A 26893-nucleotide genomic window follows, 5' to 3' on the forward strand; every position below is an offset into this window, starting at 1 on the left:
CAGCTGCCTAGAGGAGCCCATGGCTGGTAATTGTTTAGACAAGTTTGAGGAGTCAGGGTATTTATAAAACTTTGAAATTTGCATTACCTGGCCTTTTCTGACGGTGACTGTGAACAATCCATAGCCCTAACAAGCTAATTAAGGTCTGAGACCTTTGTAAAAGACATCTGAGAGCTCAAATCTCTTTGGCCGTCCAAACTTCTGCGTAGTTCTCCTTTCCTTTTCTATTTACCCCACTCTAAAATCGTACAAAAATAACACGCTAATCTTGCTGAAAATGTTGAAAAGAATGTTTCATCTTTAACTTTATGACTTTCGGAGATCAGTTCATCTTAAACTCACTTAACTATTCACAGTAACAGAAATTTTGACCAGTGGGGTGCCCAAACTTTTGCACGCCGCTGCGTCGATGAACATTTTGGGAACTCCAGGAGTCCCATGGTTTGTGCAGTCTCCCCGGACTATGTGGGTTCTGTCCAGGTGCGCAGTTTCCTTCCGCGCTCCAGCGACCTGCGGGTTGGTAGTTCAATAGGTTGTAAGATTTTCCCGTGATGAGGCCGGGAGGAAATCGGGGATTTGCTGCGTGGCGTGGCTCGGAGGGCCAGAGCGGCCTATTCAGCCCTGTGCCACATTAGGACGACCCAGTTGCAGCAGCCTCCCCGTTTGACCGCTCGTTCGATGTGCGCGGAAGTCTAACCGGGCGAAGGTCCAGTCACAGTCGGGGAAACCTGCGGCTGCGGGAAATCCAAGCAGCAGCAGCAGCTCACGCACACAAGGCGCTGGAGGAACTCGGAAGGCCAGGCAGCATCGACGGATAAGAGTAAACGGTCTACGTTTCAGGCTAAGACCTGTTATTAGGACTTGGTTTGGGGGGGGGGGGGGAATAGAGATGAGAAGTCAGGGTAAGGGGAGTAGGGAGGGGGTAATGCAAGGTGATAGGTGAATCGACCTGCACTCTCCCCTCTTACCTTTGACCTGCACTGTCAAGTTCTAGATTTCTCCAGCCCGGTACCAAAACGACACTGTACGTTTTTCTTGTCTGTCCCACTTGAGATTTATACAACAGGACGCAGAAAACTACAGCACATTACAGGCCCTTTGGCCCACAATGTTGTGCTGACCATGTAAGCTACTCTAGACACTGTCTAGAATTTCCCTACCGCACGGCCCTCTGTTTTTCTGAGCTCCACGTACCTATCTAAGAGTCTCTTAAAAGACCCTATCGTGTCTGCCTCCAGCAATGTCACTGGCAGAGCATTCCATGCACCCGCCACTCTCTGTAGGAAATACTTGCCCCTGACTTCTGCTCTATACCTCCTTCCAGCGGTTTAAAACTGTGCCCCCTCGTGCTAGCCATTTCAGCCCTGGGTAAAAGCCTCTGACTATCCACACGATCAATGCCTCTCATCATCTTATACACCTCTATCAGGTCACCTCTCACCCTCCGTCGCTCCAAGGAGAAAAGGCCGAGTTCACTCAACCTGTTCTCATAAGGCATGCTCCCCAATCCGGGCAACATCCTTGTAAATCTCCTCTGCAGTCTCTCTATAGTATCCACATCCTTCCCGTAGCGAGGCGATCAGAACTGAGCACAGTACTCCCAAGTGGGGTCTGACCAAGGTCTGATACAGCCGCAGCATTACCTCCCTCCTCTTGGATTCAGTCCCACGGCTGGTAAGTGCTGGCACACCATACGCCCGTCCTTCTAAGATTAACCCTCGGTTACCCATGTCCCAAGAAGTGCAGTCCTTGCAGGCCGAGCTCTCCCTGGGACCCAGCCCCTTGGTCCTGGCCGCTTGCTTCTGCCCCCGTCCCCGCTGCCAGCCCCCCCACCCTGTGGCAGCTTGACCAACCGGGAAGGCGGTACCCCACTGGCGGCATTGCCAATGTCAACTTGGCACCCGCGCACCGACTGAGGTAGCCCGACGCGCCAAGTGCGTCCTCTACCATCCCGTCTCTCTGCAATACTGCCTTGTGACACTCTTGGGCACCTTGTTTTACAGCGCTCACCAGGGAGTGTGGAATATTCGACCCTGGTCTGACTAAACGCAGCGCAAGCGCGCGCACGGGACTGTGCAGAAGACTTGGGCATGTGTTTGTAGACCGGATGACACAGGAGCTGAATTCGGCCGTCTGGCCCATTCAGTCTGCTCTGACATTCAATCATGGCCGGTCCTTTTTCTTTCCCCCTCCTCAACTCCATTCCCTGGCCCGCTCCCTGTAACCTTTGATGCCCTGTCCAATGTATGACTTATCAATCTATGCCTTAAATACACCCAGTGACCTGGCTTCCACAGCTGCCAGTGGTAGCAAATTCACCAACCCCTGGCGAAAGAAATGTCTCTGCATTTCTGTTTTAAATGGACCCCCCCCCCACCCCATCCTGAGGCAGTGCCCTCTTGTCCAAGACTCCCCCTCCATGGGAAACATCCTTTCCGCGTCTATTCTGTTTAGGTCTTTCAATACTGAAGGTTTCAGAGATCTCCCCAGACCCAACCCCCCCCCCTTCCAAATCTCAGCGAGTACGACACAGAGCCATCAAACGTTCCTCCTGTGTTAACCCCTTCGTTCCTGGAATCAGTCATGCGAACCGCCTCTGGAGCCTCTCCAATGCCAGCACATCTTTTTTTTCTCCCTGGATGAGAAGCCGAAAACTGTTCACAGTGCTCAAGGTGAGGCCTCACCATTACACCCCCGCTCTGGAATAGCAAGAGGTCCCGAGACTGTTGCACGGGACTGAATTTGCCGACGTGGAGCAGAGTGAGTTTGCAAACCTGCTGGGAGCAAAGCATATTGGGAATGGCAGGGGTGGAGCCTCACCAGAGGGGTGTGACTCAGATGTCAGAGAGAGTGCCACAAGCGGGTTGGGGGCGTGGTACATTTTGGCGTGCAGTTAAACACACCCAGCCCTGGGGGCGCCGGTCAAGGTAAATTGATTCTGAGCAATTGGCTTGTGGATCAATGCAGAATTTCTTTGGTGCTCGGCTTCCTCTCCCTTCCGCTTTACCAAACCATGATTCCCCTCTCCCTGCCCCTTTCCCCCTCTCAGTCCACAATAGAGACCCATATCAGAATCAGGTTTATGATCGCACATATATGTCATGAATATTTTTTCTTTGCAGCTGTACTATGTTACAGGACTGTGCACTCTCCCTCTTTCCCCCCCTCTTTCCCCCCCTCTTTCCCCCCCTCTTTCCCCCCCTCTTTCCCCCCCTCTTTCCCCCCCTCTTTCCCCCCCTCTTTCCCCCCCTCTTTCCCCCCCTCTTCCCCCCCTCATTCCCCCCCTCTTCCCCCCCCCCTCTTTCCCCCCCTCTTTCCCCCCCTCTTTCCCCCCCTCTTTCCCCCCCTCTTTCCCCCCCTCTTTCCCCCCCTCTTTCCCCCCCTCTTTCCCCCCCTCTTTCCCCCCCTCTTTCCCCCCCTCTTTCCCCCCTCTTTCCCCCCCTCTTTCCCCCCCTCTTTCCCCCCCTCTTTCCCCCCCTCTTTCCCCCCCTCTTTCCCCCCCTCTTTCCCCCCCCTCTTTCCCCCCTCTTCCCCCTCTCCCCCCTCTTCCCCCCTCTTCCCCCCTCTTCCCCCCCTCTTCCCCCCCTCTTCCCCCCCTCTTCCCCCCCTCTTCCCCCCCTCTTCCCCCCCTCTTCCCCCCCTCTTCCCCCCTCTTCCCCCCCTCTTCCCCCCCTCTTCCCCCCTCTTCCCCCCTCTTCCCCCCTCTTCCCCCCTCTTCCCCCCTCTTCCCCCCTCTTCCCCCCTCTTCCCCCCTCTTCCCCCCTCTTCCCCCTCTCCCCTCTTCCCCCCTCTTCCCCCCTCTTCCCCCCTCTTCCCCCCTCTTCCCCCTCTTCCCCCCTCTTCCCCCCTCTCCCCCCTCTCCCCCCCTCTCCCCCCCTCTCCCCCCCCTCTCCCCCCCTCTCCCCCCCTCTCCCCCCCCCCCTCTCCCCCCCTCTCCCCCCCCTCTCCCCCCCTCTCCCCCCCCTCTCCCCCCCTCTCCCCCCCCTCTCCCCCCCCTCTCCCCCCCTCTCCCCCCCTCTCCCCCCCTCTCCCCCCCTCTCCCCCCCTCTCCCCCCCTCTCCCCCCCTCTCCCCCCCTCTCCCCCCTCTCCCCCCTCTCCCCCCCTCTCCCCCCTCTCCCCCCCCTCTCCCCCCCTCTCCCCCCTCTCCCCCCCTCTCCCCCCCCTCTCCCCCCCTCTCCCCCCTCTCCCCCCCTCTCCCCCCCCCTCTCCCCCCCCCTCTCCCCCCCCCTCTCCCCCCCCCTCTCCCCCCCCCTCTCCCCCCCCCTCTCCCCCCCCTCTCCCCCCCCCTCTCCCCCCCCTCTCCCCCCCCCCCCCTCTTCCCCCCCCCTCTCCCACGTTGCCCTGAGGGTTTGCACGTAACCCAGTCCCCATTCCACAAAGGTGTCTCCAAGAGACAATGGCCGTTTTCCGTGGCTTTGTCTTGCTGAGGGGCCAGGCCACATTCCTTAAACCTTGAGGCTTCTCTCTCATTTCCTGAGTCCAAGACCCGAGTTAATAGCGATCTTCCGAGTCTCAAGAAGGAGGGGGCTACGATCATAACACCGTACAGTCTGTCTTTTTGCAATTGATAGATGGACCCATTTTTGCACTTTCTTCAACAACTACATCAATTAAGTTTTGTAGTTATTCATACTTGCAATTAACAGAGTGTCATCCGCCCCTCATCGGTACTGCATGCAAACTCTTTGGAGAATGCTTCACCCATCTCAGTAATGCAGTTTTCCATGCGGAAAACCTTGCCGACTGTCCCAAATCGATTCTTGTCAGAACTCTGATTAATATCCCCTGTCCCTCGAAGTCCCCTCCATTAACTTGTCCACCACTAGTGTCCATCTCACTGCCCTTTTGTTCTCTGGCTCAACTTTGCTACCATCCTTAAACAAATGTCTGCATTTAGTCTTCAAGTGCATCACCAATGGGTGGGGGGGGGGGGGAAGGCTGCTTAGAGCCCTCTGCAGTTCCATTGTCAGTTTCCCATTAGATAAGAGACACACTTTTCTCAAGATCTGGACATCATCCACTTCAATATGCTTCAAGACTGACAGTATTGAATTGAACTGACTTTATTACTTACATCCTTCACGTACATGACGAGTGAAGATCCTTGCATTACATATCCTTCTAAATGTGCAATTTGTAGTAATTTGTTATAAATACTATGTACTACAATATAACACAGAAATACAGTTGCATCAGCATGATCAGTGGGATGGTCTGGTGGAAGATGTCCTGAAGCCTGCTGGTCCTGGTGTTTCCTGGATGCCGGCACCTTGTGGTCGGGGTGACTCGGGTCCCCGATGATCCCTCGGGCCCTTTTCACACCCCTGTCACTGTAAATGTCCTGAATAGTGGGAAGTTCACATCTACAGATGCGCTGGGCTGCCCACACCACTCTCTGCAGAGTCCTGCGATTGAGGGAAGTACAGTTCCCGTACCGGGCAGTGATGCAGCCAGTCAGGATACTCTTAACTGTGCCCCTGTAGAAAGTCCTCAGGATGTGGGGGCCCATACCAAACTTCTTCAACCGTCTGAGGTGAAAGAGGCGCTGTTGTGCCTTTTCCACCACATAGCCGGTATGTATCATGTTTATTTCTGATCAATTAATTTCACTATTAAATTTGTGCCTGTGGTGAAGGACTGGGAACTTGGATGTTTGTGTATGACCTTGTGAGTTGCTGGCTGAATCACAGAATTGAATTGAAATGAATCGACTTTATTTCTTACATTCTTCACATTGATGAGGAGTAAAAATCTTTGCGTTACGTCTCCATCTAAATGTGCAATCATAGTCATTTATAATAATTTATATAAATAGAACAGTCAATGTAATGTACAGTACAGTAGTGTCAGTGTGAATTAATCAGTCTGACGGCCTGGTGGAAGAAGCTGTCCCGGAGCCTGTTGGTCCTGGCTTTTATGCTGCGGTACCGTTTCCCGGATGGTAGCAGCTGGAACAGTTTGTGGTTGGGGTGACTTGGGTCCCCAGTGATACTTCAGGCTCTTTTTACACACCCGTCTCTGTAAATGTCCTGAGTAGTGGGAAGTTCACATCTACAGATGTGCTGGGCTGTCCACTGTGGTGAACTACATATACCTGTCTGGACATGCCCCCCCCCCCTCCCCGCTGACTGAGAGAGGGGGAGAGTTAGAGAGGGAGAGAGAGCATGGGGGGGGGGTTTCCACAGCTGAGAGTTAATAACAGGCAGGATTAGTGACCGAGAGAGAGAGGGGGGGTGGGGAGAGAGACTGAACAGGAGAGGGAAAGAGAGAGGGATGGAGAGAGTGTGAAAAACAGGGGAGAGAGACAGGACAGAGAGAGGGGTGAGATAGAGAGGGGAGGGGGAGATAGAGAGCGAGTATGAGGGGGGTGTTTCACAGTTGAGAGTTAATAACAGGCAGGATTAGTGACCGAGAGAGAGAGAGAAGGGTGGGAGAGAAAGCGAGTGGTGGAGAGAAAGAGGGGGCAGAGCGAGTGAACAGGAGAGGGCAAGAGAGAGGGACGGAGAGAGTGTGTAAAACGGGCGAGAGAGACAGGACACAGAGAGAGGGCGAGATAGAGAGAGAGATGGAGAGAGAGAGCATGGGGGGGGGGTTCACAATTGAGAGTTAATAACAGGCAGGATTAGTGACCGAGAGAGAGAAGGAGAGAGCGTGTGGGAGGGGGAAGGAAGAGAGGGGAGGGGGGAGAGAGAGAGCATGGGGGGGGGGTTTCACAATTGAGAGTTAATAACAGGCAGGATTAGTGACCGAGAGAGAGAAGGAGAGAGCGTGTGGGAGGGGGAAGGAAGAGAGGGGAGGGGGGAGAGAGAGAGCATGGGGGGGGGGGGGTTTCACAATTGAGAGTTAATAACAGGCAGGATTAGTGACCGAGAGAGAAGGAGAGAGAGCGGGTGGGAGGGGGAAGGAAGAGAGGGGCAGAGATAGAGAGAGGGAGTGAAAGAGTGAGGTAGACAGAGAGACAGATGGGGAGAGATGGAGAGAGAGTGAGTGAGTGAGAGAGAGGGACAGTGAGAGTCAGCAGTAGAGAGTAGCAGCCACAGGTAATGCCAGTAAGGATCAGTGAGAGAGAGAAAGAGTTACTGACAAGATGGATGGGTAAGAGAGGGTGAGGGAGAGTGCAAGAGAGGGATGCCGAGGGAGAGGTTCGTTGTGAGAGTGTGGAACTGCGAAACCTGCAGTTAGAGACGGTCAGGGAGGGATACGGGGAGGACTTTATGATAGTTTTGGTGGGAGAGATTTTCAGTAAGAGTGAGGGCCAGTGTGCGAGAAAGAGGGTCAATGAGATGCAGAATCAATGAGAGTGGAGAGCCAGTGTAGGTGTAGGGAGAGGTCAGTTTGATTTAATAAGGTAGACGTGAGAGAGCAGACAGAATGAGAGTCTGTGGGAGAGGGTCAGTGAGAGTATGAGTGTAAATGAGAGAGCGAGGGGGAGCCAGAGAGAGTGATTGGGGGGGGGGGGAAGGAGGGAGAGGGGGAGAGAGAGATCACAGTCTAAGTAAAACAGCAGGGTTTGCTCCAGACTGTGTGTCTGACACCTGACACTTCGTATAATCCACAGGAGTGGATTTAGCAAGACCTGTGGGACTGGCCAAAGTAAAGCCTTGCCTGGAGTCTATTTTAGAAAACCTGGCACATTTATTTTTCAACATAGTCCCCTCCTACATTGACACACTTAGTCCAGCGGTCGTGGAGTGTACGGATCTTGGACCTCCAGAAAGTGTCCACAGCAGGGGTGATTGATAAGTTCATGGCCTAAGTAGAAGGAGATGAGTTATACAGCTCTCGTTACATGCACGTGCAGCTCAACTCTTTGAGTGATTATTCATAAAGTTTGAAGTTAATAACATCTCCTTCTACCCTGCCATGAACTTATCAATCACCCTGATTAGTTAATAACCTCCACACCCACCCTATTTAGTCCATTGAACATTGTGTAGGTGTGTGTGTGTGTGTGTGTGTGTGTATATGTATCTGTATACACATACTTTTACGTATCCGTGTACAGATAAAAGAAGTTCAGTCGTGAAAAATGAGGGGGGAGAAAATGTACTGAGGTAGTGTTCATGGGTTGAATGTTCATTCAGAAATCTGATGGCAGAGGGAAAGAAGCCGTTCCTGAATTGCTGGATGTGTGCCTTTGGGCTCCTGCACCTCCCCCCTTACGGTAGACATGGGAAGAGGGCATGTCCTGGGTGATCGGAGTCCTTAATGAAGGATACTGCCTTTTTGAGGCACCTTGAAGATGTCCTGGATGCTGGGGGAGCTGGTGCCAGTGATGGAGTTGACAGAGTTTACAATGCTCTGCAGTTTCTGCCCCCCCCCCCCCCCAACTCAATTCCAGGCAGTGACGCTGCCTGGTAAATGCTCAGTACATCAATAGAAATTTTCGAGTCCCTTTGGTCACAGAACAAACCTCCTCGTATTACTCATGAAATATAACCACTGTCGTGCCTTGGTTTGTATTTGCATCAATATGCAGAGTCCGGGATAGATCCTCAGAGATACTCTCGCCCAGGAACTTAAAATTGCACTCCCTTTCTGCTTCTGATCTCTCTACGAGCTGGTGCGCGTTTCCTTGTCTGACCCTTCTTGAAGTCAACAATCAGTTCTCTGCTTTTACTGATGTTGAATGCAAGGTTGTTCACGTGACACCGCTCAACTAGATGATACATCTCCCTCTGGTATGCCTTCTTGTCACCCATCTGAAATTCTGTCAACAATAGTTGTGTTGTGTCCTTCTGCAGCTGTACACCTAGAGGATGTATGAAAATGCAGGGTAACCTGGACAAGCTAGGTGAGTGGGCGAATGTAAGGCAGATGCAGTTTAATGTGGATCAATGTGAGGTTATCCACTTTGGTGGCAAGAACAGGAAGGCAGATTGCTATCTAAATGGAGTCAAGTTAGGAAAAGTGGAAGTACAACGAGATCTAGGTGTCCTTGTACATCGGTCAATTAAAGCAAGCATGCAGGTACAGCAGGCAGTGAAGAAAGCTAATGGCATGCTGGCCTTTATAAATAGAGGAATTGAGTACAGGAGCAAAGAGGTCCTTCTGCAGCTGTACAGGTCCTTCTGCAGCTGTACAGGGCCCTGGTGAGACCCCACCTGGAGTATTGTGTGCAGTTTTTGTCTCCAAATTTGAGGAGGGACATTCTTGCTATTGAGGGAGTGCAGCGTAGTTTAACGAGGTTGATTCCCGGGATGGCGGGACTGTCCTATGTTGAAAGATTGTAGCGACTGGGCTTGTATACACTGGAATTTAGAAGAGTGCGAGGTGATCGGATTGAAACGTATAAGATTATTAAGGGATTGGACACGCTGGAGGCAGGAAGCATGTTCCCGCTGATGGGTGAGTCCAGAACTAGAGGCCACAGTTTAAGAATAAGGGGTCGGCCATTTAGAACGGAGTTGAGGAAAAACTTTTTCACCCAGAGAGTGGTGGATATGTGGAATGCTCTGCCCCAGAAGGCAGTGGAGGCCAAGTCTCTGGATGCATTCAGGAGAGAGTTAGATAGAGCTCTTATAGATAGCGGAGTCAAGGGATATGGGGAGAGGGCAGGAACGGGGTACTGATTGTGGACGATCAGCCATGATCACAATGAATGGCGGTGCTGGCTGGAAGGGCCGAATGGCCTACTCCTGCGCCTACTGTCTATTGTCGATTGTCAGCAAATTGGTGGAAGGCATTTGAGCTCTGCCAGGCTACATGGTCAAGGGTGTAGAGCACTGGGCTTGAGGCGTGCCGGTGTGATTATCGGTGGAGATGTTATTTTTGGTCCGCACAGACTGTGGTTGTCTGGTGAGAAAGTCGGGGATCCGGCAGCAGAAGGAGGTGCAGAAGCCCAAGTTCTGCAGCTTCCTGATCAGGCCTGCGAGACCATTTGTGCGAAACTCTGATCCGCGGTCGACAGACGGCTTTTGACATGAGTGTTCGTGTTGTCCGGGTGATTCAACGTCATGCCAGGAGCCACTGGGGTCCCCACTCACTGCAGACCGACTGTGGCGATAGAAGAGGTTGCAGTGGGTCCAGGTCTTCGCTGAGGCGGCAGCTGATTCCAGCCATAACCAACCTCCCAGAGCTCTTCGTCACAGCAGATGTGAGTGTCAGTGGATGACGGACGTTAAGGCAACTCATCCTGATCCCACTTGAATCGGACTGTCTCAGAATCAGCTTTATTATCACCGGCGTGTGACGTGGGATTTGCTAGCTTATCGGGAGCAGATCAATGCGACACATAATCTAGAGAAGGAAAGAACAATAATAACTAAGTGTATCAATTACAGGATTGTTACGAACCCCGTAACTGGGTGTCTTACCAGCAAAGATAGGAGTAGCCGTTGAAGTCTGGTGATACTATTTTTAACAGTATTTATTAATAAAAATACACCAAAATAATATCAATGCAAATATACAGATACTATACGTCATCAATACTAAACCTAAATGTGCGGGTATAATAATAATCGATAAGAAATAAGCTCTATCGTTGTCTAGGGGATAATGAATTGTCCGATGGAAATATAAAGTTCAGTTAATGCAGGCTGCCGTATACAGTATAAATATGTTAAATAGATTAAAAAATAATACAGAAACAGAAATAATATATGTTAAAAAAGTGAGTTCAAGGATCAATATCCATTGAAGAATATGATGTCAGAGGGGAAGAAACTGCCCCTTCCATGGGCATCAAGGATAGAGGGCCATGAAGGAGCGAAAAGAGGGAGGATTACCAAGGCAGGCCATGGGCAGATCAGGAGATGAGGTGAGAGGGGGAATAGGAAACGTGAAATTTCCCAACTTAGCAGCAGCAGATCAATGCGATACTTAATATTGAAGAAGATGTTAATAGTAAATAAGTAAATTGATTACAGTATATTGAATAGATTAAAATCATGCAAAAAAAACTTTAATATATATTAAAAGTGAGGTAGTGTTCAAGGGTTCAAAGTCCATTCAGGAATCGGATGGCAGAGGGGAAGAAGCGGTTCCTGAATCGCTGAGTGTGTGCCTACAGGCTTCTGTACCTCCTACCCGACGGTAACAGTGAGAAAAGGGCATGTCCTGGGTGCTGGGGGTCCTTAATAATGGACGCTGCCTTTCTGAGACACCGCTCCCTGAAGATAGAAACACAGAATACCTGTAGCACAATAAAGGCCCTTCAGCCCACAAATGTGTGCTGAACAAGTACTAACAAGAGAAAGTACCTAGGGTTACACATAGCCCTCCATTTTCCTGAGCTCCATGTACCTGTCCAGGAATCTCATCATATCCGCCTCCACCACCATTGCCGACAGCCCATTCCACGCACTCACCACTCTCTGAGTAAAAAACTTACCCCTGACATCTCCTCTGTACCTGCTCCCCAGCACCTTAAAACTATGCTCTCTCGTGCTAGCCGTTTCAGCCCTGGAGAAAAGCCTCTGACTATCCACACGATCAATGCCTCTCATCATCTTATACACCTCTATCAGGTCACCTCTCATCCTCCGTCGCTCCAAGGAGAAAAGGACGAGTTCACTCAATCTATTGGCATGCTCCCCAATCCAGGCGACATCCTTGTAAATCTCCTCTGCACCATTTCTATGGTTTCCACATCCTTCCTGTAGTGAGGCGACCAGAACTGAGCACAATACTCCCAGTGGGGTCTGACCAGGGTCCTATAGAGCTGCAACATGACCTCTCAGCTCCTAAACTCAATCCCACAGTTGATAAAGGTCAATGCACCGTACGCCTTCTTAACCACAGAGTCAACCTGCGCAGCAGCTTCGAGTGTCCTATGGACTCGGACCCCAAGATCCCTCTGGTCCTCCACACTGACAGGAGTCTTTCCATTAATACTATATTCTGCCAGCATATTTGATCGACCAAAATGAACCACTTCACACTTACCAGGGTTGAACTCCATCTGCCACTTCTCAGCCCAGTTTTGCATCCTATCGACGTCCCACTGTAAACTCTGACAGCCCTCCACACTATCCACAACACCTCCGACCTTTGTGTCATCAGCAAATTTACTAACCCATCCCTCTACATCTTCATCCAGGTCATTTATAAAAACTCATGAAGAATAGGAGTCCCAGAACAGATCCCTGAGGCACACCACTGCTGACCGACCTCCATATAGAATATAACCCATCTACAACCACTCTTATCCTTCCGTGGGCAACCAGTTCTGGATCCAGAAAGCAATGCCCCCTTTGATCCCATGTCTCCTTACTTTCTTAATAAGCCTTGCATGGGGTACCTTATCAAATGCCTTGCTGAAATCCATATACACTACATCTACTGCTCTTCCTTCATCAATGTGTTCAGTTACATCCTCAAAAAAATCAATCAGGCTCCAAGGTATGACCTGCCCTTGACAAAGCCATGTTGACTATTCCTAATAATATTATCCCTCTCCAAATGTTCATAACTTCTGCCTCTCAGGATCTTCTCCATCAACTTACCAACCACTGAAATAAGACTCACTGGTTTATAATTTCCTGGGCTGTCCCTACTCCCTTTCTTGAATAAATGATCTGGGTGATGGGGTGGTAAATTGGATTAGTAAGTATGCAGTTGATACTAAGGTAGGTGGCGTTGTGGATAATGAAGTAGGTTTTCAAACCTTGCAGAGAGATTTAGGCCAGTTAGAAGAGTGGGCTGGACGATGGCAGATGGAGTTTAATGCTGATCAGTGTGAGGTGCTACATTTTGGTAGGAATAATCCAAATAGGACATACATGGTAAATGGTAGGGCATTGAAGAATGCAGTAGAACTGAGTGATCTAGAAATAACAGTGCATAGTTCCCTGAAGGTGGAATCTCATGTGGATAGGGTGGTGAAGAAAGCTTTTGGTATGCTGGCCTTTATAAATCAGAGCATTGGGTATAGGAGTTGGGATGTAATGTAAAAATTGTACAAGGCATTGGTGAGGCCGAATTTGGAGTACTGTGTACAGTTCTGTTCACTGAATTATAGGAAAGATATCAACAAAATAGAGAGAGTGCAGAGAAGAGTTACTGGAATGTTACCAGGGTTTCAGCACCTAAGTTACAGAGAAAGGTTGAACAAGTTAGGTCTTTATTCTTTGGAGCGTAGAAGATTGAGGGGGGACTTGATAGAGGTATTTAAAATTATGAGGGGGATAGATCGAGTTGACGTGGATAGGCTTTTTCCATTGAGAGTAGGGGAGATTCAAACAAGAGGACATGAGTTGAGAGTTAAGGGGCAAAAGTTTAGGGGTAACACGAGGGGGAACTCCTTTACCCAGAGGGTGGTAGCTGTATGTAATGAGCTTCCATTAGAAGTGGTAGAGGCAGGTCTGGTACTGTCATTTAAAGTAAAATTGGATGGGTATATGGACAGGAAAGGAATGGAGGGTTATTATGAGTGCAGGCCAGTGGGACTTGGTGAGAGTAAGCATACGGCATGGACTACAATGGACGAGATGACCTGTTTCCATGCTGTAATTGTTGTATGGTTATAAGAAAGGCAACAACATCTGCAACCCTCCAATCCTCTGGAACCTCTTCCATCGCCATTGATGATGCAAAAATCCTTCTCATGGCACCTTCTGGCTCTCCTAATTTCCTTCTTAAGCTCCTTCCTAGTAGCCTTATAGTCTTCTAGATCTCTAACATTACCTAGCTCTCTGAACCTGTTGCAAGCTCTTCTTTTCTTCTTGACTAGATTTATTAAAGCTTTTGGACTCCAAGGTTCCTGTACCGTACTATCCCTTACTTGTCTCATTGGAACGTACCTATGCTGAACTTCATGCAAATATCCCCTAAACATTTGAAACATATCTTCCATATATTTCTCTGAGAAAATCTGTTTCCAATTTATAGAACATAGTACATAGAATAGTACAGCACAGGCCCTTCGGCCCACAGTGTCGTGCTGACTCTTAAACCCTGCCTCCCATATAACCCCCCCCCCCCACCTTAAATTCCTCCATATGTTTCCAGGTTCCTGCCTGCTAGCCTCAAATTTCCCCTCACACCAATTAAAAGCTTTTCTAATCAAGACGTACAGATAAGCTGGATGAACTCAGCAGGTCGGGCAGCATCCGTTGAAAGGAGCAGTCAACGTTTCGGGCCGAGACTGAAGAGGGAGGGGGCAGGGGCCCTATAAAGAAGGTGGGGGGATGGTGGAAAACCAATCAGAGGAAAGATCAAGGGGTGGGGGAGGGGAAGCAGGGAGGGGATAGGCAGGAGACGTGAAGAAGGAATCTAAGGGGAAAGCACTATGGGTAGGAGAAGAAGGCAGAGTCATGAGAGGAGATAGGCAGCTGGAGGAGGAGACAGAGTGAAGGTGGGAAGGGAGAGGGAGGGAATTACCGGAAGTTGGAGAATTCAATGTTCATGCCAAGGGGCTGGAGACTACCCAGACGGTAGATGAGGTGTTGCTCCTCCAACCTGAGTTTGGCCTCATCCTGGCAGTAGAGGAGGCCGTGTATGGACAGATCCGAATGGGAATCTGAAGCAGAGTTGAAGCAGGTGGCAACCGGGAGATCCTGTCTGTTGTGGCGGTCGGAGCGGAGGAGCTCGACGAAGTGGTCCCCCAATCTTCATCGGGTCTTGTTGATGTAGAGGAGGCCGCACCGGGAGCACCGGATGCAATAGGTAACCCCAACAGACTCACAGGTGAAGTGTTGCCTCACCTGGAAGGACTGTTTGGGGCCCTGAATGGTGGTAAGAGAGGAGATGTAGGGACAAGTGTAGCACCTACGCTTGCAGGGATAAGTGGGAGATCTGTGGGGAGGGACGTGTGGACCAGGCAGTCGCAGAGGGAACGATCCCTGTGAAAAGCAGAGAGGGGTAGAGAGGGGAAGATGGGCTGGGTGGCGGGGTCCTGCTGAAGGTGGCGGAAGTTGTGGAGGATAATTTGCTGTATCCGGAGGCAGGTGGGGTATTAGGTGAGGACAAGGGGGACACGGTCCCTGTTGTGGTGACAGGAGGATGGGGTGAGGGCCGAAGTGCAGGAAATGGAGGAGATGGGGGTGAGGGCATCATTAATGACGGCAGAAGGGAAACCACGATTCTGAAAGAAAGAGGACATTTGGGATGTCCTGGAACGGAAAGCTTTTCTAACTTGTCTGTTCCAATCCCTCTCCAAATCTGTGGTAAAGGAGGTAGTATTGTGATCACTACCTTCAAAATGCTCTCCCACTGAGAGACCTGACACCTGACCGGGTTCATTTCCCAATACCAGATCAAGTAACAGCCTCTCCTCTTGTAGGCTGATTGTGTCACATATTGTGTCAAGAAACCTGCCTGAACAAACCTAACAAACTCCACCCCATCTAAACCCCTTGCTCTAGGGAATGCCAATCAATATTTGTGGAAAATTAAAATCTCCCACCGCGACAACCCCGTTGTTATTACACCTTTCCAGAACCTGGCTCCCTGTCTTCTCTTCAATGCCCCTGTTACTATTGGGTGGTCTATAGAAAAACACCCAGTAGTGTTATTGACCCCGTACTGTTCCACCCACAGAGACTCCGTAGACAATCCCTCCTTCCTTTTCTGCAGCCGTGATACTATCTCTGACCAACAGTGCTACGCCCCCACCTCTTTTGCCTCCCTGTCCTTTCTGAAACATCGAAACCCTGGCACGCGAAGTAACCATTCCTGCCCCTGAGCCATCCAAGTCTCTGTAATGGCCACCACATCATCGCTCCAAGTACTGATCCACGCTCTAAGCTCATCCACTTTATTCATAATACTCCTTTTGCATTAGACACATCTGAAACCATCCATCTAAGTGCGTCCCTTCTCTATCACCTGCCTATCCTCCCTCTCGCACTGTCTCCAAGCTTTCTCTATTTGTGAGCCAATCTCCATCTCTTCAGTTTGGTTCCATCCCCCCCCCCCCCAAACAATTCTAGTTTAAACTCTCCCCAGTAGCCTCAGGAAACCTCCCTGGCAGGATATTGGTCCCCCTGGGTTTCATGTGCAACCCGTCCTTTTTGTACAACTCACTCCTGCCCCAAAAGGGGTCCCAATGATCCAGAAATCTGAATCCCTGACCCCTGCTCCAATCCCTCGGCCACGCATTTATCATCCACCTCAGTCTATTCCCATACTCACTGTTGCGTGGCACAGGCAGTAATCCTGAGATTATAACCTTTGTGGCCCTGCTTTTCAATTTCCTTCCTAAGTCCCTTTGGTCTGTTTTCAGGATCTCCTCCCTTTTCCTACCGATGTCACTGGTACCAATATGTACCACGGTCTCTTCCAAACTCCCTGTGGTCTGTTTTCAGCATCTCCTCCCTTTTCCTACCGATGTCACTGGTACCAATATGTACCACGGCCTCTTCCAAACTCCCTGTAGTCTGTTTTCAGCATCTCCTCCCTTTTCCTACCGATGTCACTGGTACCAATATGTACCACGGTCTCTTCCAAACTCCCTGCCGTCTGTTTTCAGCATCTCCTCCCTTTTCCTACCGATGTCACTGGTACCAATATGTACCACGGTCTCTTCCAAACTCCCTGTAGTCTGTTTTCAGGATCTCCTCCCTTTTCCTACCGATGTTACTGGTACCAATATGTACCACGGTCTCTTCCAAACTCCCTGCCGTCTGTTTTCAGCATCTCCTCCCTTTTCCTACCGATGTCACTGGTACCAATATGTACCACGGTCTCTTCCAAACTCCCTGTAGTCTGTTTTCAGCATCTCCTCCCTTTTCCTACCGATGTCACTGGTACCAATATGTACCACGATCTCTTCCAAACTCCCTGTTGTCTGTTTTCAGCATCTCCTCCCTTTTCCTACCGATGTCACTGGTACCAATATGTACCACAATCTCTTCCAAACTCCCTGCCGTCTGTTTTCAGCATCTCCTCCCTTTTCCTACTGATGTCACTGGTACCAATATGTACCACGATCTCTTCCAAACTCCCTGCCGTCTGTTTTCAGGATCTCCTCCCTTTTCCTACCGATGTCACTGGTACCAATATGTACCACGGCCTCTTCCAAACTCCCTGTAGTCTGTTTTCAGCATCTCCTCCCTTTTCCTACCGATGTCACTGGTACCAATATGTACCACGGTCTCTTCCAAACTCCCTGTAGTCTGTTTTCAGCATCTCCTCCCTTTTCCTACCGATGTCACTGGTACCAATATGTACCACGGTCTCTTCCAAACTCCCTGCCGTCTGTTTTCAGCATCTCCTCCCTTTTCCTACCGATGTCACTGGTACCAATATGTACCACAATCTCTTCCAAACTCCCTGCCGTCTGTTTTCAGCATCTCCTCCCTTTTCCTACTGATGTCACTGGTACCAATATGTACCACGATCTCTTCCAAACTCCCTGTAGTCTGTTTTCAGCATCTCCTCCCTTTTCCTACCGATGTCACTGGTACCGATATGTACCACGACCTCTTCCAAACTCCCTGCCGTCTGTTTTCAGGATCTCCTCCCATTTCCTACTGATGTCACTGGTACCAATATGTACCACGGCCTCTTCCAAACTCCCTGTAGTCTGTTTTCAACATCTCCTCCCTTTTCCTACCAATGTCACTGGTACCAATATGTACCACGACCTCTTCCAAACTCCCTGCCGTCTGTTTTCAGGATCTCCTCCCATTTCCTACTGATGTCACTGGTACCAATATGTACCACGATCTCTTCCAAACTCCCTGTAGTCTGTTTTCAGGATCTCCTCCCTTTTCCTACCGATGTCACTGGTACCAATATGTACCACGGTCTCTTCCAAACTCCCTGTAGTCTGTTTTCAGCATCTCCTCCCTTTTCCTACCGATATCACTGGTACCGATATGTACCACGGCCTCTTCCAAACTCCCTGTAGTCTGTTTTCAGGATCTCCTCCCATTTCCTACCGATGTCACTGGTACCAATATGTACCACGATCTCTTCCAAACTCCCTGTAGTCTGTTTTCAGGATCTCCTCCCTTTTCCTACCGATGTCACTGGTACCAATATGTACCACGGCCTCTTCCAAACTCCGTGCCGTCTGTTTTCAGCATCTCCTCCCTTTTCCTACCGATGTCACTGGTACCAATATGTACCACGGCCTCTTCCAAACTCCCTGTAGTCTGTTTTCAACATCTCCTCCCTTTTCCTACCGATGTCACTGGTACCAATATGTACCACGATCTCTTCCAAACTCCCTGTAGTCTGTTTTCAGGATCTCCTCCCTTTTCCTACCGATGTCACTGGTACCAATATGTACCACGGCCTCTTCCAAACTCCCTGTAGTCTGTTTTCAGCATCTCCTCCCTTTCCCTACCGATGTCACTGGTACCAATATGTACCACGATCTCTTCCAAACTCCCTGTAGTCTGTTTTCAGGATCTCCTCCCTTTTCCTACCGATGTCACTGGTACCAATATGTACCACGATCTCTTCCAAACTCCCTGTAGTCTGTTTTCAGGATCTCCTCCCTTTTCCTACCGATGTCACTGGTACCAATATGTACCACGGCCTCTTCCAAACTCCGTGCCGTCTGTTTTCAGCATCTCCTCCCTTTTCCTACCGATGTCACTGGTACCAATATGTACCACGGCCTCTTCCAAACTCCCTGTAGTCTGTTTTCAGCATCTCCTCCCTTTTCCTACTGATGTCACTGGTACCAATATGTACCACGATCTCTTCCAAACTCCCTGTAGTCTGTTTTCAGGATCTCCTCCCTTTTCCTACCGATGTCACTGGTACCAATATGTACCACGGCCTCTTCCAAACTCCCTGTAGTCTGTTTTCAGCATCTCCTCCCTTTCCCTACCGATGTCACTGGTACCAATATGTACCACGATCTCTTCCAAACTCCCTGTAGTCTGTTTTCAGCATCTCCTCCCTTTTCCTACCGATGTCACTGGTACCAATATGTACCACGACCTCTTCCAAACTCCCTGTAGTCTGTTTTCAGCATCTCCTCCCTTTTCCTACTGATGTCACTGGTACCAATATGTACCACGACCTCTTCCAAATTCCCTGTAGTCTGTTTTCAGGATCTCCTCCCTTTTCCTATCTATGTCGTTGGTACCAATATGTATCATGGCTGTTCTCCTTCCCAGTTCAGGATATTGTGGTCATGATCAGAAACATCCTGGACCCTTGCACACAGATGTCCTGGGTACTTTGTAGACTAGTACCCAAGATGGAGGTGACTAAATTTATGACCCTCTGCTGCTACTTTTGGTCCTGAGAAGTAGACCCCATACCAGGCAGTGATGCAGCCTGTCAGGATGCTCTCCACGGTACAACTATAGAAGTTTCTGAGCATATTGGTTGACATACCAAATCTCTTCAAACTCTTAATGAAATATAGCTGCTGTCTTGCCTTCTTTATAGCTGCATCGATGTGTTGGGACCAGGTCAGATCCTCAAAGATCCTGACACGCAGGAACCTGAAACTGCTCACTCTCTCCCCTGACCGCTCTATGTGGATTGGTATGTGTTCCTTCGTCTTACCCTTCCTGAAGTCCACAATCAGCTCTTTCGTCTTACTGAAGTTGAGTGCCGGGTCGTGGCTGCGACACCACTCCACTAGTTGGCATATCTCATTCCTGTACGCCCTCTCATCACCACCTGAGATTCTACCAACGATGGTTGTATCGTCAGCAAATGTATAGATGCTATTTGAGCTATGCCTAGCCACACAGTCATGGGTATGGAGAGGGTAGAGCAGTGGGCTAAGCGCACAACCCTGAGGTGCACCCTATTTTGCAATATATTTGTCCAAATGTTTTCTTCTTCTTCTTCTTTTACGGCGGTTGGCACCCGGCTTAATGGTGCATTACCGCCACCTTCTGCTCCGGGGTGCGGATCAGATGATAGACTTACATTCTAAATCCCTTCACACGCACACGGATTCTCTCCCTCTCACTCTCTCTCTCTCTCTCGCACTCTCTCTCTCGCACTCTCTCTCTCGCACTCTCTCTCTCTCGCACTCTCTCTCTCGCACTCTCTCTCTCTCGCGCTCTCTCTCTCTCGCGCTCTCTCTCTCTCGCGCTCTCTCTCTCTCGCGCTCTCTCTCTCTCGCGCTCTCTCTCTCTCGCGCTCTCTCTCTCGCGCTCTCTCTCTCTCGCGCTCTCTCGCGCTCTCTCTCTCGCGCTCTCTCTCTCGCGCTCTCTCTCTCGCGCTCTCTCTCTCGCGCTCTCTCTCTCGCGCTCTCTCTCTCGCGCTCTCTCTCTCGCGCTCTCTCTCTCGCGCTCTCTCTCTCGCGCGCTCTCTCGCGCGCTCTCTCGCGCGCTCTCTCGCGCGCTCTCTCTCTCGCGCTCTCTCTCTCGCGCTCTCTCTCTCGCGCTCTCTCTCTCGCGCTCTCTCTCTCGCGCTCTCTCTCTCGCGCTCTCTCTCTCGCGCTCTCTCTCTCGCGCTCTCTCTCTCGCGCTCTCTCTCTCTCGCTCTCTCTCTCGCGCTCTCTCTCTCGCGCTCTCTCTCTCGCGCTCTCTCGCTCGCGCGCTCTCTCTCGCGCGCTCTCTCTCGCGCGCTCTCTCGCGCGCTCTCTCTCGCGCGCTCTCTCTCGCGCTCTCTCTCGCGCGCTCTCTCTCGCGCGCTCTCTCTCGCGCTCTCTCTCTCTCGCGCTCTCTCTCTCTCGCGCTCTCTCTCTCTCGCGCTCTCTCTCTCTCGCGCTCTCTCTCTCTCGCGCTCTCTCTCTCGCGCTCTCTCTCTCGCGCTCTCTCTCTCGCGCTCTCTCTCTCTCGCGCTCTCTCTCTCTCGCGCTCTCTCTCTCTCGCGCTCTCTCTCTCTCGCGCTCTCTCTCTCTCGCGCTCTCTCTCTCTCGCGCTCTCTCTCTCTCGCGCTCTCTCTCTCGCGCTCTCTCTCTCGCGCTCTCTCTCTCGCGCTCTCTCTCTCGCGCTCTCTCTCTCGCGCTCTCTCTCTCTCGCGCTCTCTCTCTCTCGCGCTCTCTCTCTCTCGCGCTCTCTCTCTCTCGCGCTCTCTCTCTCTCGCGCTCTCTCTCTCTCGCGCTCTCTCTCTCTCGCGCTCTCTCTCTCTCGCGCTCTCTCTCTCTCGCGCTCTCTCTGTCTCGCGCTCTCTCTGTCTCGCGCTCTCTCTGTCTCGCGCTCTCTCTGTCTCGCGCTCTCTCTGTCTCGCGCTCTCTCTGTCTCGCGCTCTCTCTGTCTCGCGCTCTCTCTGTCTCGCGCTCTCTCTGTCTCGCGCTCTCTCTGTCTCGCGCTCTCTCTGTCTCGCGCTCTCTCTGTCTCGCGCTCTCTCTGTCTCGCGCTCTCTCTCTGTCTCGCGCTCTCTCTCTGTCTCGCGCTCTCTCTCTGTCTCGCGCTCTCTCTCTGTCTCGCGCTCTCTCTCTGTCTCGCGCTCTCTCTCTGTCTCGCGCTCTCTCTCTGTCTCGCGCTCTCTCTCTGTCTCGCGCTCTCTCTCTGTCTCGCGCTCTCTCTCTGTCTCGCGCTCTCTCTCTGTCTCGCGCTCTCTCTCTGTCTCGCGCTCTCTCTCTGTCTCGCGCTCTCTCTCTGTCTCGCGCTCTCTCTGTCTCGCGCTCTCTCTGTCTCGCGCTCTCTCTGTCTCGCGCGCTCTCTGTCTCTCGCGCGCTCTCTCTCTGTCGCGCGCTCTCTCTCTCCCACTCACACACACACACTTTACCCTTCCTTCTTTGGCTATCCTAGTACCCTATTCCTGCTTATCCATCATATCCGATATAAAAAAAACCCTTGTATCCCTTAAGAAAGCTAAAACTACCCTGACCTGTGTTCTCTCACCCATGCCCACTAACCCTTTTAATGTGAATTCCTGCACCCACAATTCCCTTAGATTAATTCTCATCATCTTTCTCTGTATCCCTTACTTCCTGCAACTCAGAACTACATGTTCTTTTTTTTTTGTAATTTATTTTTTTATTGAAGTTCATCATCAAACAAACATTTCCATAAGATGTTTTTCAGACATTAGACATATATATCATATATGTCACAGATCTCCATCCATCTGTATTTATCTGTGGTATACACTTATAGAAAAGAGTGGAAAGAAAAAAACAAGCAAAAGGAAAGAACTATGTACAAGTAGGGAGTGATTTTTTTTTACAACCGATTCATTGATTTGTTAGAATAAAATCAGGCCTATGAGGCATTATGTAGTTAACCCATTTTTCCCAGTTTGAATCAAATTGTTCCAGACAGACAGACATACTTTATTGATCCCGAGGGAAATTGGGTTTCATTACAGTCGCACCAACCAAAAATAGTGTAGAAATATAGCAATATAAAACCACAAATAATTAAATAATGATAAGTAAATTATGCCAAGTGGAAATAGGTCCAGGACCAGCCTATTGACTCAGGGTGTCTGACACTCCGAGGGAGGAGCTGTAAAGTTTGATGACCACAGGCAGGAATGACTTCCTATGACGCTCAGTGTTACATCTCGGTGGAATGAGTCTCTGGCTGAATGTACTCCTGTGCCTAACCAGTACATTATGGAGTGGATGGGAGTCATTGTCCAAGATGGCATGCAACTTGGACAGCATCCTCTTTACAGACACCACCGTCAGAGAGTCCAGTTCCACCCCCACAACATCACTTATGACTAACGGATGCTGTTATCGTCTCCATTTTGTAAACGTCCATTGTAGTTTCCATCCATGTATTTAAAGTTGGGCTCTCCTGTGATAACCATTTCCCAGTAAGAGTCTTTTTACCAGCCACCAACAGTATATTTTGGGTATATACCTCAAGAATGGTTGAAAGAGAGATAAATATTTGAAGAACTACATGTTCTACTGACTCCTCTTCCTGATGTTCCTCACACAATCCTATCTGGTGTTTCCCTATCAATTTCAGTGTTTGGTTTAGTGCACAGTGCCCCGGCCCTAACCTAGTCCTCACAGTTTCCTCTCTTCAGTATCCACTGCTGACCCTAGTACCGGTAACACTCTTTTGTCTTTGATGCAAATGCCTCCCTTTCCCCTCTCTGTCGCATCGTCCAAATGATTTAAAATTATGATTTTACCCGCCTCTCCGACATCTTCTGGCATCTCTGTCCACGCTCTGCGTACCAAAGTGCATATTGTTATCAAAGCAGGTAACCCCGCCGTTCTGCAGGTAGCGATGAAACCAGTAAAGAAAAGAGAGGCAGCACGATCGTCGTCCCCCAAATCTGCCGTCTCTGCAGAAAAAAAAAACACAAATTAAAAATGGGACGGGCCCATCGACCCCCAAATCCCTCATCTCGCACAAAAAAAAACTAAACAGAACAGGGTCATCGACGCCCGGAATCCCTCCTCCTGCCCCAGAAACCAGACTGAACAGAACAGGCGCAACGACCCCTGAACCCTTCCTCGCGCACAAGAAAGACGGCACAAAATGCAGCTGGTACCTCGACCCCCGAGTCACTCCTCCTGGCCCAGAAACCAGACCGAACAGAACAGGCCCCTCGACCCCCGAGTCACTCCTCCTGCCCCCGAAACCAGACCGAACAGAACAGGCACCTCGACCCCCAAGTCACTCCTCTTGCCCCCGAAACCAGACTGAACAGAACAGGCACCTTGACCCCCGAGTCACTCCTCCTGCCCCAGAAACCAGACCGAACAGAACAGGCACCTCGACCCCCGAGTCACTCCTCCTGCCCCAGAAACCAGACCGAACAGAACAGGCACATCGACCCCCGAGTCACTCCTCCTGCCCCAGAAACCAGACCGAACAGAACAGGCACCTCAACCCCCGAGTCACTCCTCCTGCCCCTGAAACCAGACCGAACAGAACAGGCCCCTCGACCCCCGAGTCACTCCTCCTGCCCCAGAAACCAGACCGAACAGAACAGGCACCTCGACCCCCGAGTCACTCCTCCTGCCCCAGAAACCAGACAGAACAGAACAGGCCCCTCGACCCCCGAGTCACTCCTCTTGCCCCCGAAACCAGACTGAACAGAACAGGCACCTCCACCCCCCGAGTCACTCCTCCTGCCCCAGAAACCAGACCGAACAGAACAGGCCCCTTGACCCCCGAGTCACTCCTCCTGCCCCAGAAACCAGACCGAACAGAACAGGCACCTCGACCCCCGAGTCACTCCTCCTGCCCCAGAAACCAGACCGAACAGAACAGGCCCCTCGACCCCCGAGTCACTCCTCCTACCCCAGAAACCAGACTGAACAGAACAGGCACCTCGACCCCCGAGTCACTCCTCCTGCCCCAGAAACCAGACCGAACAGAACAGGCACCTCGACCCCCGAGTCACTCCTCCTGCCCCAGAAACCAGACGGAACAGAACAGGCACCTCGACCCCCGAATCACTCCTCCTGCCCCAGAAACCAGACCGAACAGAACAGGCACCTCGACCCCCGAGTCACTCCTCCTGCCCCAGAAACCAGACCGAACAGAACAGGCACCTCGACCCCCGAGTCACTCCTCCTGCCCCAGAAACCAGACTGAACAGAACAGGCCCCTGGACCCCCGAGTCACTCCTCCTGCCCCAGAAACCAGACTGAACAGAACAGGCACCTCGACCCCCGAGTCACTCCTCCTGCCTCAGAAACCAGACTGAACAGAACAGGCCACTCGACCTCCGAGTCACTCCTCCTGCCCCAGAAACCAGACCGAACAGAACAGGCACCTCGACCCCCGAGTCACTCCTCCTGCCCCAGAAACCAGACCGAACAGAACAGGCACCTCGACCCCCGAGTCACTCCTCCTGCCCCAGAAACCAGACTGAACAGAACAGGCACCTCGACCACCGAGTCACTCCTCCTGCCCCAGAAACCAGACAGAACAGAACAGGCACCTCGACCCCCGAGTCACTCCTCCTGCCCCAGAAACCAGACCGAACAGAACAGGCCCCTCGACCCCCGTGTCACTCCTCCTGCCGCAGAAACCAGACGGAACAGAACAGGCACCTCGACCCCCGAGTCACTCCTCCTGCCCCAGAAACCAGACCGAACAGAACAGGCACCTCGACCCCCGAGTCACTCCTCCTGCCCCAGAAACCAGACCGAACAGAACAGGCACCTCGACCCCCGAGTCACTCCTCCTGCCCCAGAAACCAGACCGAACAGAACAGGCACCTCGACCCCCGAGTCACTCCTCCTGCCCCAGAAACCAGACTGAACAGAACAGGCACCTTGACCCCCGAGTCACTCCTCCTGCCCCAGAAACCAGACCGAACAGAACAGGCCCCTCGACCCCCGAGTCACTCCTCCTACCCGAGAAACCAGACCGAACAGAACAGGCCCCTCGACCCCCGAGTCACACCTCCTGCCCCAGAAACCAGACCGAACAGAACAGGCACCTCGACCCCCGAGTCACTCCTCCTGCCCCAGAAACCAGACCGAACAGAACAGGCCCCTCGACCCCCGAGTCATTCCTCCTGCCCCCGAAACCAGACTGAACAGAACAGGCACCTCGACCCCCGAATCACTCCTCCTGCCCCAGAAACCAGACCGAACAGAACAGGCACCTCGACCCCCGAGTCACTCCTCCTGCCCCAGAAACCAGACCGAACAGAACAGGCACCTCGACCCCCGAGTCACTCCTCCTGCCCCAGAAACCAGACCGAACAGAACAGGCACCTCGACCCCCGAGTCACTCCTCCTGCCCCAGAAACCAGACTGAACAGAACAGGCACCTCGACCCCAGAGTCACTCCTCCTGCCCCAGAAACCAGACCGAACAGAACAGGCCCCTTGACCCCCGAGTCACTCCTCCTGCCCCAGAAACCAGACCGAACAGAACAGGCACCTCGACCCCCGAGTCACTCCTCCTGCCCCAGAAACCAGACCGAACAGAACAGGCACCTCGACCCCCGAGTCACTCCTCCTGCCCCAGAAACCAGACCGAACAGAACAGGCACCTCGACCCCCGAGTCACTCCTCCTGCCCCAGAAACCAGACCGAACAGAACAGGCACCTCGACCCCCGAGTCACTCCTCCTGCCCCAGAAACCAGACCGAACAGAACAGGCACCTCGACCCCCGAGTCACTCCTCCTCTCCCAGAAACCAGACTGAACAGAACAGGCCCCTCGACCCCCGAGTCACTCCTCCTGCCCCAGAAACCAGACTGAACAGAACAGGCACCTCGACCCCCGAGTCACTCCTCCTGCCCCAGAAACCAGACCGAACAGAACAGGCCCCTTGACCCCCGAGTCACTCCTCCTGCCCCAGAAACCCGACCGAACAGAACAGGCACCTCGACCCCCGAGTCACTCCTCCTGCCCCCGAAACCAGACCGAACAGAACAGGCACCTCGACCCCCGAGTCACTCCTCCTGCCCCAGAAACCAGACCGAACAGAACAGGCACCTCGACCCCCACGTCACTCCTCCTGCCCCAGAAACCAGACCGAACAGAACAGGCACCTCGACCCCCGAGTCACTCCTCCTGCTCCAGAAACCAGACCGAACAGAACAGGCCCCTTGACCCCCGAGTCACTCCTCCTGCCCCAGAAACCAGACCGAACAGAACAGGCACCTCGACCCCCGAGTCACTCCTCCTGCCACAGAAACCAGACCGAACAGAACAGGCCCCTCGACCCCCGAGTCACTCCTCCTGCCACAGAAACCAGACCGAACAGAACAGGCACCTCGACCCCCGAGTCACTCCTCCTGCTCCAGAAACCAGACCGAACAGAACAGGCCCCTTGACCCCCGAGTCACTCCTCCTGCCCCAGAAACCAGACCGAACAGAACAGGCACCTCGACCCCCGAGTCACTCCTCCTGCCCCAGAAACCAGACCGAACAGAACAGTCACCTCGACCCTCGAGTCACTCCTCCTGCCCCAGAAACCAGACCGAACAGAACAGGCCCCTCGACCCCCGAGTCACTCCTCCTGCCCCAGAAACAAGACCGAACAGAACAGGCCCCTCGTCCCCCGAGTCACTCCTCCTGCCCCAGAAACCAGACCGAACAGAACAGGCCCCTAAGTCCCCCGCCCGTACAAGGAAAGGCGAGAAGACTGGGCAAAAAGAATCACAAAATGTGTTGATTAAGAGACTGAGAAGAGGATTT

General features: G+C 51.9%; 2 protein-coding genes across 3 annotated transcripts in view; one reads left to right on the forward strand and one right to left on the reverse strand.

Annotated features, from left to right (window-relative positions):
• The window catches only part of LOC132386049 (NLR family CARD domain-containing protein 3-like), a 70107-nt gene that overhangs the window by 2925 nt on the left and 40289 nt on the right, over window positions 1-26893 (forward strand). The window lies entirely within an intron of this gene.
• On the reverse strand, window positions 616-20849 carry LOC132386040 (octapeptide-repeat protein T2-like; the record flags this gene model as incomplete). The annotated part of the gene is made up of 2 exons (XM_059958330.1): window positions 616-734; window positions 20174-20849. Coding segments are annotated over 2 exons (795 nt in total), but the record flags the coding sequence as incomplete, so codon positions are not given.

This window comes from Hypanus sabinus, unplaced genomic scaffold (genome assembly GCF_030144855.1).
Source record: "Hypanus sabinus isolate sHypSab1 unplaced genomic scaffold, sHypSab1.hap1 H_1, whole genome shotgun sequence".
Lineage (NCBI taxonomy): Eukaryota > Metazoa > Chordata > Chondrichthyes > Myliobatiformes > Dasyatidae > Hypanus > Hypanus sabinus.